This window comes from Electrophorus electricus, chromosome 25, assembly GCF_013358815.1.
Source record: "Electrophorus electricus isolate fEleEle1 chromosome 25, fEleEle1.pri, whole genome shotgun sequence".
In the NCBI taxonomy this organism is placed as follows: domain Eukaryota; kingdom Metazoa; phylum Chordata; class Actinopteri; order Gymnotiformes; family Gymnotidae; genus Electrophorus; species Electrophorus electricus.
Window position 1 is genome coordinate 5,060,509 of NC_049559.1, and position 13,144 is coordinate 5,073,652.

Consider the following 13,144-nt stretch of genomic DNA (forward strand, 5'->3'; position numbering starts at 1 on the left):
TTAGCCACACCTGTGCTCTGGGGTAATCAGTTAGCCACACCTGTGCTCTGGGGTAATCAGTTAGCCACTCCTGTGCTCTGGGGTAATCAGTTAGCAACACCAGTGCTCTGGGGTAATCAGTTAGCAACACCAGGCCACACCAGTGCTCTGGGGTAATCAGTTAGCCACACCTGTACTCTGGGGTAATCAGTTAGCCACACCAGGCCACACCAGTGCTCTGGGGTAATCAGTTAGCCACACCTGTGCTCTGGGGTAAACAGTTAGTCACACCTGTACTCTGTGGTAAACAGTTAGCAACACCTGTGCTCTGGGGTAAACAGTTAGCCACACCAGTGCTCTGGGGTAATCAGTTAGCCACACCTGTGCTCTGGGGTAAACAGTTAGCCACACCTGTGCTCTGGGCTAATCAGTTAGCCACACCTGTGCTCTGGGGTAATCAGTTAGCCACACCAGTGCTCTGGGGTAATCAGTTAGCCACACCAGTGGTCTGGGGTAATCAGTTAGCCACACCTGTGCTCTGGGGTAAACAGTTAGCCACACCTGTGCTCTGGGCTAATCAGTTAGCCACACCTGTGCTCTGGGGTAATCAGTTAGCCACACCAGTGCTCTGGGGTAATCAGTTAGCCACACCAGTGCTCTGGGGTAATCAGTTAGCCACACCTGTGCTCTGGGGTAAACAGTTAGCCACACCTGTGCTCTGGGGTAAACAGTTAGCCACACCTGTGCTCTGGGGTAATCAGTTAGCCACACCTGTGCTCTGGGGTAAACAGTTAGCCTCACCTGTGCTCTGGGGTAAACAGTTAGCCACACCTGTGCTCTGGGGTAAACAGTTAGCCACACCTGTGCTCTGGGGTAAACAGTTAGCCACACCTGTGCTCTGGGGTAATCAGTTAGGAACACCAGGCCACACCAGTGCTCTGGGGTAATCAGTTATCCACACCTGTGCTCTGGGGTAAACAGTTAGCCTCACCTGTGCTCTGGGGTAAACAGTTAGCCACACCTGTGCTCTGGGGTAAACAGTTAGCCACACCTGTGCTCTGGGGTAAACAGTTAGCCACACCTGTGCTCTGGGGTAATCAGTTAGGAACACCAGGCCACACCAGTGCTCTGGGGTAATCAGTTATCCACACCTGTGCTCTGGGGTAAACAGTTAGCCACACCTGTGCTCTGGGGTAAACAGTTAGTCACACCTGTACTCTGGGGTAAACAGTTAGCCACACCTGTGCTCTGGGGTAATCAGTTAGCAACACCAGTGCTCTGAGTTAATCAGTTAGCAACACCAGTGGTCTGGGGTATAAGTTAGCCACACCTGTGCTCTGGGGTAATCAGTTAGGAACACCAGGCCACACCAGTGCTCTGGGGTAATCAGTTAGCCACATCTGTGCTCTGGGGTAAACAGTTAGCCACACCTGTGCTCTGGGGTAAACAGTTAGTCACACCTGTACTCTGGGGTAAACAGTTAGCCACACCTGTGCTCTGGGGTAATCAGTTAGCAACACCAGTGCTCTGGGGTAATCAGTTAGCCACACCTGTGCTCTGGGGTAATCAGTTAGGAACACCAGGCCACACCAGTGCTCTGGGGTAATCAGTTATCCACACCTGTGCTCTGGGGTAAACAGTTAGCCACACCTGTGCTCTGGGGTAAACAGTTAGTCACACCTGTACTCTGGGGTAAACAGTTAGCCACACCTGTGCTCTGGGGTAATCAGTTAGCAACACCAGTGCTCTGAGTTAATCAGTTAGCAACACCAGTGGTCTGGGGTATAAGTTAGCCACACCTGTGCTCTGGGGTAATCAGTTAGGAACACCAGGCCACACCAGTGCTCTGGGGTAATCAGTTAGCCACATCTGTGCTCTGGGGTAAACAGTTAGCCACACCTGTGCTCTGGGGTAAACAGTTAGTCACACCTGTACTCTGGGGTAAACAGTTAGCCACACCTGTGCTCTGGGGTAATCAGTTAGCAACACCAGTGCTCTGGGGTAATCAGTTAGCCACACCTGTGCTCTGGAGTAAACAGTTAGCAACACCAGTGCTCTGGGGTAATCTGTTAGCCACACCTGTGCTCCTTAAGAGTAGGTTAATCTCACAGGCTCCCTAGTGCTGTCGCTTGGATCTCTTTTTCTCTCTCACCCTGAAAGTTTTAGAAAAGCCTCCAAATTTTGATTTGTATCACAAGAATTTTAATTCATATAAAGATAACTTTAGTATTTTGTATATTTTCTTTTTTTTTAAAATCAGATTTCTTTCAGTAAAGGTTTGAGATATTTTTAAAATATATCTAAAGGTATTTTCAGCTATTTGTTCCCTGACAATCATAACTTTAGGCAAACTGACTTGCCTTCCAGAACAATTTTTTCATGTCTTCAGGCATTCGTCCTGGGTTGTTTCATAGTCTTGCAATTTATTTTTTAGTAATTAAGTGCTTTGTTCACTTTTATATTGCCAGAGCACCACAAAATGATAGTAATGAAGCTTCCATAGCATTACCAGAGCTGCACAAAATATACAAAAGGCAGAAGATATTTTCTCATATCAGGCCTGAACCTGATATTTCTCATATCAGGCATCTCATTTGTTGGATCTTAGTGCTGCCTCAAAAATCCATATATTATTGCTTATATACAGTGCTTAGAACAGCTGACTGTCACCACACTTTCCTCTTTATATTCACCTTCACTTCAACATCCTAAACCTTCTCATCTGTGCTTAAACTGATTTTAAAGTTTCATAAAACATCAAATCAGGTATCTTGGTTACTGTGCTTTGTAGTTAATTTGTTTCTTCTTTAAAGACTCCTGTTGGCTGATGAATTTTTCCCCTTGTTGAATTTTTCAAGTGTTCAGAAATGGCTGGTTTTCCCTGACACTGCCTACTCTTTAGATCATTTATTTCATTACTAATTGGAGTCACATGTAGCCTGGGAACATTGGAGTTGAATACATGTTTTTTCTTGCCTGTATAGGAAGTTTCAAAGGTTTGCTATTCTTTATTATAGAGATCCAAGAGAATATTTTACACAAAATGAAATGTTTAAAACTTCATTTTTCTGCAGTCTAAGACATTTGAAGATGGTCTTGTAATGCTTACCCGCATTTTAAGTTGGGCACATGCGCGTCACCATTTATAGTAAACAAGCCCGATGATGAGCATAACAACAAAACACTGTACTCATGCTGTCACTTTCCTTAGAGGAGTTTCGTAAACACACACATGCACACACATCCTCTCAGGTTTAAACCAGTTATTCTCCTCAGTTAAAACAGAGAATCCTTCACAGTCTACTGTCATAATATCTCGGGTGAAAGGAAGAGTGTTTCTAGATTAGTCCATAAATTAGAGACTACAATGAGAAAAAGTCCCATACAGATATTTGGCTTCTTGATCTCCACCATTGGTTGGTTTGGTGTGTGTTTCACGCTGGCAATGAACTACTGGAGGACTGCCTACATAGGTGGCCAAGGAGGTGCATGGATCATAAAGGCTGCGTGGTACTGGTCTACCCTCTGGAAGGACTGCTATATAGATGCCACTGATGTTTCCACTTGCAGAGACTATGATGTTCTGTGGGTTGTAAATCCAACTAATACAGCTGAACGGCGTAAGTTGACCTGATGACAATATGTATCACTTCAGTTAATTTTAAAACTAAGCAACCTGAATTTTACATGATTGCAAAGTTAGTTATAATTTTACAGACTGTGTAATCATGAGTAAAACCCCTTCAACCTAGCAAGGCAAGTAAACACATTTTGCCAAGCATAGCAGTCCTCTTGCTTATAAGAAATAGTTTTGTTACAAAAAGAAACTCATATAACTACTAATCGTCACCAGGGGCTGTTTTGCCTAAAGTTATACTTAAGAGCCAGATGGTGCTGAAAGACAAAGATTATCATTAACTTCATTAGTTTTGAGGATATAGTGCCTTTTCAGTGCTCAGGAGTGAAAATATGAAAATGTTAAACAACAAACATGGGGCATTGAACAAGACATACTTTCTTATCATATAGAAACCTGTAACAGCAATCTTCTTTGTACACGACACAAATGCTTAAATCAGTATATGCTAGAATAGCATAGCATTAAAACAGGCTGAGATAAGATTTTGGATTATTTCATTTTCCCAAGAGGGCTTAGTTTGTAAAAAAAAGATCTTGAAAATTGAGACCCTGTTCTCTGAAGTTGCTTGGTTATCTGACGAATTACTTTGGTTACTTTGATTTGAAATGTTACTTTGGTTTGAAACAAAATAATAAGAATTAAAGAGCAGAATATAATTTTATTACCTCATTTTATTACCTCACTTTTATTGCCTCAATTTTTCAGGATATTAGCCTATTCTTTACAATTGTCCCATTATTCACTGCAAACATAAATTTGTATATAGAATAGTCTGTGGAAGGTTGAAGGTGGCATTATACCAGGATAAACCAAACTGAGATATTAAATTATGGTATCTATACCAGTTAAATCAAATTCACATAACTTGGCAACCACTGAATGGAGATATGATCCCAACGAGCTCAAAACCCAGCTAAAATCCTCAAACCCAAAAACTGCTTAAAGCCCCAACAATCACCATAAGAAGCTCTCTGAGTTGAGATTTTATGCAGTAAGCGCAAATGCAGATGGTATTTACATTATTATGAACAAATTATGCGGTGACTTCTGCCATGTGGAATGGTTGGGGCATTGTCATTCTAGAAGCGACAACTCCTAAAGGACAGAAATAGGAAATAATAAGGTACATTATTAAAAATATTGCTTTTCATATGATATTTTTCATTTTTTATTTATTTTTCTCTTAAAATCGTCGTTATTGTGGTGACTGTTGTCAGCCAGGGGAGTCTTGGTTCCTCTCAAGGTTTCTTCCTCATGCTCCAGAGGGAGTTTTTCCTTGGCACTGTTGCACTTGGCTTGATCACTTGATACTTGGACTTGGACATTTGTAAAGCTGCTTTGTGACAACATCTGTTGTAAAAAGCACTACATGAATACATTTTGATTTGATTTGATTATTAACTGACTTCAAAAAAGCAACATTTATAACGCCTGGATTTCTCATTTGTCATATATTTCTATTATTTTGACATTTACCACTAATTCCTGTAAGTGGCATAACTTCTAAATAGCTTTCTGTATTTCTGAATAGGCTATGTTCAGGCGGTGCGAGGTCTGTTGCTGTTTGGGATGGCCACTGGCTTTTTTGCTGCCATACTATGCTTTATTGGGATGGACTGTACAAACATCGGTGGAAATGAGAGAACCAATGATAAAATTTTACTGACAGGAGCTGTTTTTCATTTTCTTGGCGGTATGAAACTTATACTTTTGAAAATGGAAATGATACTTTTCTAAATAATTTTGATTGCCTTCAATCAAAAAAAAAATCATGCTGTATTTTTCTTCCAAAGGTATGGCTGATGCTGCTGGTTATTGCTTATTCACAGCTAGACTTGGAAAAGCAACATTTGCGCGTCTGGCTGGAAGAGGTGTCGTAAGGTATAGTGTATATAAGTGTTTATAGTGTTTTGTTTGTTTGTTTTTATATGGTTTACATAGAAGCTGATATATTTATTGTGTTTATTATGAAATGAGTAGTATGCAGTCACTTAATAAATTTAAGCCTTTATGAACAAATTTCCAGCTGCAGTCAGCACATGAAACTTAGCCTTATATACTGTACATATATACTGAGTTTTCCCGATGAAGCATATCATACACGTCTTGATGTAAAAGTTGGTGCCAGGCCGAGGCCCCCTCCGTCCACCAGAGGGAGGCCTCGAGTCAGGCACACCACTAATCAGACTTAACGCCCAACAGCTGGGCTAGACCTTATATAAGCCCAGTGACCCAACAGCTCATTGCTGGGTCTTTGCCAAAGTTCTAAGCAAAGTGCCTAGACGGTAACTTTGGTTATTGGAGTCTGTGTTTTTACGCATCCCCTCTCCAGTTTTCCTCCTCAAATCTGTCGCTCTCCCAAAACTCCCCTTAGCCATTACAGTTCCTTCCTGTTTTCATTTGGAAAGTTTTAGTTTGGTTTTCCCCAGTGCATTGGGACTGCCAGTCTTCCTGTGGCATCCTTGGTTCTCCCTTTTCCTATGCTCAGCGTGGTGTGTAGTTTTGTCCTCCGTTTCTTTGAAGAGCGATATACGTGCAGGTAGTTTTATAGCTGCTGCAGTCTAGTGGGTATCTTGTTTATCTTCCAACAGAGCAGCTGGAGTTCACTCCCCACCTTTTGGTTATTTACTTTTCTTGTTTTACCAGTTCTACAATCTAACTGTTTCACACACGGCTCACCATCATTAGAGTGTGGTTGCTCACCCAGTACACTGTTGGTGTCATCACCTATCTGACCTGGGTTTGAGCCCATGTTACAGAAAGACAGAGCCATGGACCCAGCTCAACAGTTGGATCTAGAACAGGTAAAGGTGGCTCTGGCCAATCAGGGGGTGACTGTTGGTTGACATGAGCAGGCCCTGCAACAGATCACTTCAGTTGCAGGCTCTGATGGACCTCCTGATATGAACACCAGTGCCTTCAGCTGCCCCTAGTCAGGAGGCAGCTGGGGCTGTGGCAGAGCCAGCCCAAATCCTGCCTACCTTGTGCTCAGAGCCGTTGCTCTCTGCTCCTGAGTTCTATGTTGGTGAGGTTGTAGGGGGTACCTCCTTCAATGCTCACTGGCTTTCGAATAGCAGCCCTCTTGGTTCCCCACTGAGTGAGCAAAGGTGGTGTACATCTCCCTTCTGACTGGGTGGGCTGTGGCAGGATTTGCTGCTGCCATCAAACGGACTTCTTACCATCCAGTCGCTGGAGTGACCATCCAGAGCTTTCCATCAGGGGAAAAGAGTGTTGGCTGACTACGCTATGGAATTCCACGCTGGTGGCCGAGAGTGGATAGAACCCCACAGTGCTGATGGCTGCTTTCCATCAGGGCCTCGGTGAGAAGCTTAGACGAACTGGTCCACTGAGATATTCCCGCCTCTCTCGAGCGATCTGGTACTGCGAATTGACATTTGCATACAGGAGAGGCACAGGGACCAGAGATTAGTCGAGGCTCTCGTGGAGCTCCACGTGACTGACGAGCAGGGGGAGTCCAGATCCAAACCAATGTAGCTTGGACATGCCTGCCTTTCCCAAAGTGAGCGGGAGGGGAGGTGTCTGTACTACGGAAGCTCGGGTCATCTTTGCTCAGCTTGACCTGAGATCTGGGGAAAAGACAATGTCCGTCAGGAGAGGGAGGACCTCTGATGGACTCAATCAGTCCTCCCCGAGCTCAAGGGTTGTTCCTCAGTACCACAATTGCTTGGGGAATATCTGAAACGCATCTCCAGGCATTTGTGGACTTGGGAGCGGCGGGCAACTTTCTCGTTGGCCCTGCCACTGGTCCCACTGGATGAACCCCTACCCATTGCCACCATCAATGGTCGGTCCCTTGAGCCAGAGGTTGTTGGTCATCAGACTCGTCCAGTCACATTGCAAGTTGTCCCACACACTGAACAGATTGCGCTCCTGGGCTCCAGTCCCCCTAGAGGCCGCTTATTCTCCCTTTTGGGGCCCGAACTTCAGGCAATGGACGAATATATACAGGAATCCTTGGCCCTAGTTGTTCATCTGGCCGTCTACTTCCCAGGCTGGCGTGGAAGAAAGACGGTGGAATATGTCCCTGTATAGACTACCAGGGCCTTAACAAAATAACCAAGGACCACTATCCATTGCCCCTCATGACATCAGCATTTGAGATACTGCAGCAGGCCTCCCTTTCTACTAAACTGGACCTGTGCAGTGCCTACAACTTGGTGAGAATCTGGGAGGGAGATGAGTGGAAGATGGCGTTCATCACCCCCTCTGGGCACTACGAATACCTCGTCATGCCGTTTGGGTTGATGAATGCACCTGCCATCTTCCAACGGTACATCAATGAGGTCTTAAGGGAAGCTCTTGACAGGTACGTGTTCATCTACTTGGATGACATGTTGATCTACAGTCAAATGGTAGAAGAACCACCTGCTCGAGAACCACCTCTTCGTGAAGCTGGAGAAGTCCACATTCCATACACAAACCATCTTTTTGGGATTTGTCATCTCCCACAACGTTATGCATGGATCCAGCCAAGTTGCGGGCTGTGAAGAACTGGCCTAGACCCACCTCGGTGCGTCTGGTCCAATGCTTCTTGGGCTTCACGAACTTTTACCGCAGGTTCATGAAGACCTTTAGCACAGTTGCAGCCCTACTGACCGCGTTGACCAGGAAGGCATCTGGTCGGTTCTGTTGGTCCACCGAAGCCCAGCAGGCGTTCGAAGAACTAAAGCACCATCCAATCACAGCTCCTATTCTTTGGCTCCCTGATGCAGAGCTTCCATTTATCATTGAGGTGGATGCATCTGAGGTGGGTGTTGGTGTGGTTCTGTCCCAGCGATCAGGAGAGGACAAAACTGCATCCCTGCTCCTACTTCTCTCGGCGTCTGTCCCCGGCAGAAGGCAATTACGACATCAGCAACCGTGAATTTCTGGCATTCAAGCTTGCGCTCAAGGAGTGGACACACTGGCAAGAAGGGGCAAAACACCCCTTCCTGGTCTGGATGGACCACAAGAACTTGGCTTGCACACAGCAGGCCAGATGGGGACTGTTCTTTACCCGGATTGATTTTACTTTATTATACCGGCCAGGCACCCTAAACCCTATCAACCAGTGAGAATCCTGGCTGCCTTCTGCTCCACCCTCGACTGTTATCCCAAGGGCCCACATCGTGGCACCAATCCAGTGGGGGGTTGAGAAGGCAGTACATCAGGCTCTTGTGGCAGAACTGGACCCAGGTGGAGGCCCACCGTGATGGCTGTATGCATGTAAGGTGGTTAGTGCTCAGGTCCTTGAGTAGGGAAATGCATCCCCCTTTTCGGCACACCCAGGAGTCACACGGACGCTTGAGTTTCTCTGTCGGTGGTTTTGGTGGCCATGCATGGAACCCAACACCCGAGCATTTGTGAACTCCTGTTGCACTTGCGTTCAGTGCAAGGACCCCAGGACAAGGCCCGTTGGTCTGTTGCACCCACTGGCTATGCCTTCGCATCCTAGGTCTCACCTGTTGTTCAAATTTATTACAGGGCTGCCTCCATCAAGGGGCAACACCTGTGATTTTTGGTGGTTGTGGACAGGTTCTCCAAGGCAGGCCGCTTCTTTGCACTGCCAAAACTGCCATCTGCAAAGGAGACAGCCAAGTTATTGTTTAGCCTGGTGGTCTGTCTTCATGGGGGGCCTTCTGTCGGTTGTTGAGGGCAGAAGCCAGCTTGTCTCCACTTGGAGTGCACACCCTCCGCTCTCTAGCCTCTTCCTGTCCATCCTCTTGGTCTGAGCACCTATTAAGGGTGGCATTTGCCCACAACACCTTGTGGCAGTCCTCCTGCGAGTGCCAGTACAGGTATGCTCCACCCATGTTTCCCAACCAAGATGCCGACATGGGTGTTTAGTCTGCTTAGACAGTCAGGCGCTGCCGCTTAGCCTGGCAAAGGGCACGCAGGGCTTGTTAATCTGCCGCTGTTGCTCAAAAACATTACGCTGACAAGCGACGGCGACCTACGGCGATTTTTATCGACCTGGACAGCGGGTTTGGCTATCAGCCAAGGACCTGCGTTAGCGTGGGAATCCCCACAAACTTGCTCCTCGCTACATTGGGCCATTCAAGATCCTTCGCTGCATAAACCCTGTCTCTTATTGCCCTGCCCTTCCCCCATCGTCAAGGGTCCACCCCGCTTTCCATGTGTCTTGCCCGTATTGTGTTCGGTGGGCCCCTCCAACCTACCGGGTCCACACATAGTGGACGGGGCACCAGCATGCATGGTCAAGCATCTCTTGGACGTCGGCCGGGTTCGTGGTGGAGTCCAGTATCTGGTGGACTGGGAGGGATACAGGCCCAAAGAGCAGTCCTGGGTCCCCTCCTGTCACATCCTGGACCATGGCCTCATTCGGCAGGATCGTGTGGCTGGCCTTGGGATGTCAAGAGCCGCCTCTTCTGGGGGAGGTCCTGTAAGGGTCTGTGCCAGGTCGAGGTTGACTCAGGCATACCACTAATCAGGCTTAACGCCCACCAGCTGGGTTAGACCTATATAAGCCCAGTGACCCAGTCACTCAGTGCTGGGGCTCTGGCAAAGTTCTGAGCCAAGCTCCTAGCCAATATCTGTTTCGCACACGGCTCACCATCACTAGAGTGTGGTTGCTCACCCAGTAGGCTGTTGGTGTCATCACCTATCTGACCTGGGTTTGAGCCCATGTTACAGTTGGACTGATGGCAGAAAAATCAAGGCAACTAGGTTTTTTACCAAACATGTGCCTTGAGTGAAACTACTGAACAAGGAAAGAGTGTACATGATCAGAGTACAACTTACAACCTGTTCAAGAAGGAGATATTACTCATTTTTCCACAATATCATGCAGTTTCAATAAAGCACTATTAATCACTTCAACAAGATATCACACAGTCAGTGGTTTGTATCGGCTGCAGGACAGTGTAGATTCCCAAATGGTTGATATGGTGCTTACCATACGATGAGAACTTGGCCAACTGTCTTTGTCTAGGGGTGATAGTCATCTGACCCACATGTAAATCCTGAAGCCTAAAAACATGATTTGCCTCTGCACTGCTTCATTCACTGGGTAAAACATTTGATTGAGAAGGTATTTATTTAAATTCTACACATGTTTTAATAAAGGAAAATTTGACATTTACACTGCTTAGTTATGTGTAATCCCCTTCCCTTGCAATCAAGATGAAACTGCAACTTGTATACTGGACTGTATATAATTGAGTCATTGCAATAATTCTAAATTGCACAAACCTTTTTATCTTGTATAAAAATAACCTAATTTGGGAATTTGTATGTTCATTTTAAAAATAGAAATACTAATATATGAATGTTTGAAGTGTATCTTATGACACACATTTTCCCTAGTTGGATTGCTTGCAACATCAGCATGGTTAAAATTTGTGTTTGCTAAATTAGATACATTACTGTCTCATTTAGCAATAGTGAACAATAAATTCTATACAGTAAAGAAATTAACCACATCTCTACACCACATCAGTATTTAAAAAATCTGACTCATAAAATTACTTAATTTTATTTTAATGTTATATTTTCATAAAGAAAAATAAGTGCTATTTTTAATGCAAACATTAACATTTTTAATTAAGTGATGCATCAGACATAATAACCCATATCTGACTTGTCACAACAGATTTGCAATTGCCAGTAAAACACTAGTATCATAGATACAATAGCTACTGTAAAATTTATTCAGCACTTAATGTTTGATAGTTTCTGCCTGTCAGCTACTTAAAGTTAAAAGAGCCAAATATACACAATTTGTGACACATACAAAAGTAGAAATGAAAACAAACTTGTGTAACAAGTTTTTTGCAGAAAATTAAATCATATATAATGAATTTTTGCTGCTGAGCAGAAAAATCTAATGTCTTCACCAGTTTTTATCACTTGCAATTTGTGCAGAAAGTCATTGGAAAAGTAACTAGTGAATAATTAAATGAGCATGAATAATTTAGTAAAGGGAATTTGGAACAATAAATAAGTGCAGGGACTCAAGCCCAATCAAGTCATTCTTGGGAGCTAGAGGCATGATAATGCAGGACTTTATTAGTACCATTATGATTTAAAAACCTAACATTATTAATACCAAATATATTTACAAGACCTTTTATAACCATTTATGAATGACTGGCACTAATATCTTAAAATATACATAGTTAAATTAATTTAGCTGGCCGTGCTGGTATTTCATTTAGTTCACTGTGTGTTCACATAGAATACCTTATATGTATTAAGAAAGGCAAAGACCAAAAATATATATCTATGCTACAAACCATGGTGGGAAGAAAGACCATTTCTTTTTTGTGTGTGTGTGTGTTGTCTTTTATTTCAGATATGAAATAGGTTCTCCAATATATCTTGGCTTGGTTGGAAGTTTTTGCATAATCATGGGCTCTATTTTCTATGCTGTGTCAGTCTACAGATTCTTTTTACCAAACAGGTAAATGTTATACATTCTATGTACAAATCCCACTATTACAAATATTTTAGTTATGACATCAACAGAAGTTAGAAATAAGTTAAATTTTAATAATATATACAGAAAGTAAGATAAAACACGTGTGTGTGTGTGTGTGTGTGTGTGTGTGTGTGTGCGCAGAGAATTGGATGTGCCAGGACCAAGAAAGGACATGGCCCCTCAGATTTATGTTCCACTGACGAAAAATGAAACATTATTCAAAGGAGAAAACAATGCAGCAACTCAGTCCAGGCCCTCGAGTCTCTCAAGCATCCAAGCGTCTGGAACGTCTCGAAGTACAGAAACATCGGACAGAGATGCTTTTGTTTGAACTTATCAGTATTTCCAACTGTAAATAATGGTGCAGTGTTGCCACCCGCTACTTTTTAATAAACCCTAAAAACACGCTACTTCATATTTTACTATATATTTGTGTAATTATTAAATACAACTAGACATTATTCACTCATATGCAACAAGACAACAAACAAGCCAACTTACAAAATACATGTTTTGGCAGTGACCAAGAAGTTAAACTTTGGTATTTCATGGTCAGGAAATGACTGTGTGTTTTTGTGTGGGTTTTTGGGTTTTTTGTTTTGTTTTTTCCCCCCAGTGGTACTGCCTGATTGCACCTTTTCAAAATATGGTTCTCATAATTGTTGTTCATATTTTTAAGGCAAAGGTACTCAAAACCAACTATAAAATCCAACTTTGTCCTGGATTCTGTGCTTATTGTTAATTAATGCAACCAGAGATTTTCAATGAAAGACCGAGATGAAGTATATAAATAGATTCAATTTATTAAACACAGGCAATAAGTTGCACAGGCCTGAAAGAAAGCAAGCAAGCAAGCAACGTTTTATTTATATAGCACTTTCTACAATAGTGTTGCCACAAAGCAGCTTTATATATGACTGGGCCTAAGCCCCAGTAGAGCAAGCCAAAGGCGACAATGGTGAGAAACAACTCTCTAAGGCTGAGGGGAATAAACCTCAAAAGTAACTAAGACTCATAAAGGGGAGGCCGTACTCCTCTGGCTGACAACAGAGTATTCAGCTTAAAGAAAAGGGCAATTTAGGTTT

General features: G+C 43.7%; 1 protein-coding gene across 9 annotated transcripts in view; it reads left to right on the forward strand.

Annotated features, from left to right (window-relative positions):
- Positions 1-12,783, forward strand: part of LOC113585667 (claudin-10-like) — a 38,375-nt gene extending 25,592 nt beyond the window's left edge. For 8 of the 9 annotated variants that reach the window (XM_027023306.2, XM_035523022.1, XM_027023307.1 and 5 more), the window contains 4 exons: positions 5,151-5,312; positions 5,413-5,500; positions 11,934-12,041; positions 12,201-12,474. In XM_027023306.2, the coding sequence (XP_026879107.1) occupies positions 5,151-5,312; positions 5,413-5,500; positions 11,934-12,041; positions 12,201-12,390 (548 nt within the window). In that variant the 3' untranslated portion in view covers positions 12,391-12,474. Of the gene's footprint in view, positions 1-5,150; positions 5,313-5,412; positions 5,501-11,933; positions 12,042-12,200 lie in introns of all 9 variants that reach the window. The other variant, XM_027023304.2, reaches the window with a different exon arrangement.
- The last annotated feature ends 361 nt before the right edge of the window (positions 12,784-13,144 follow it).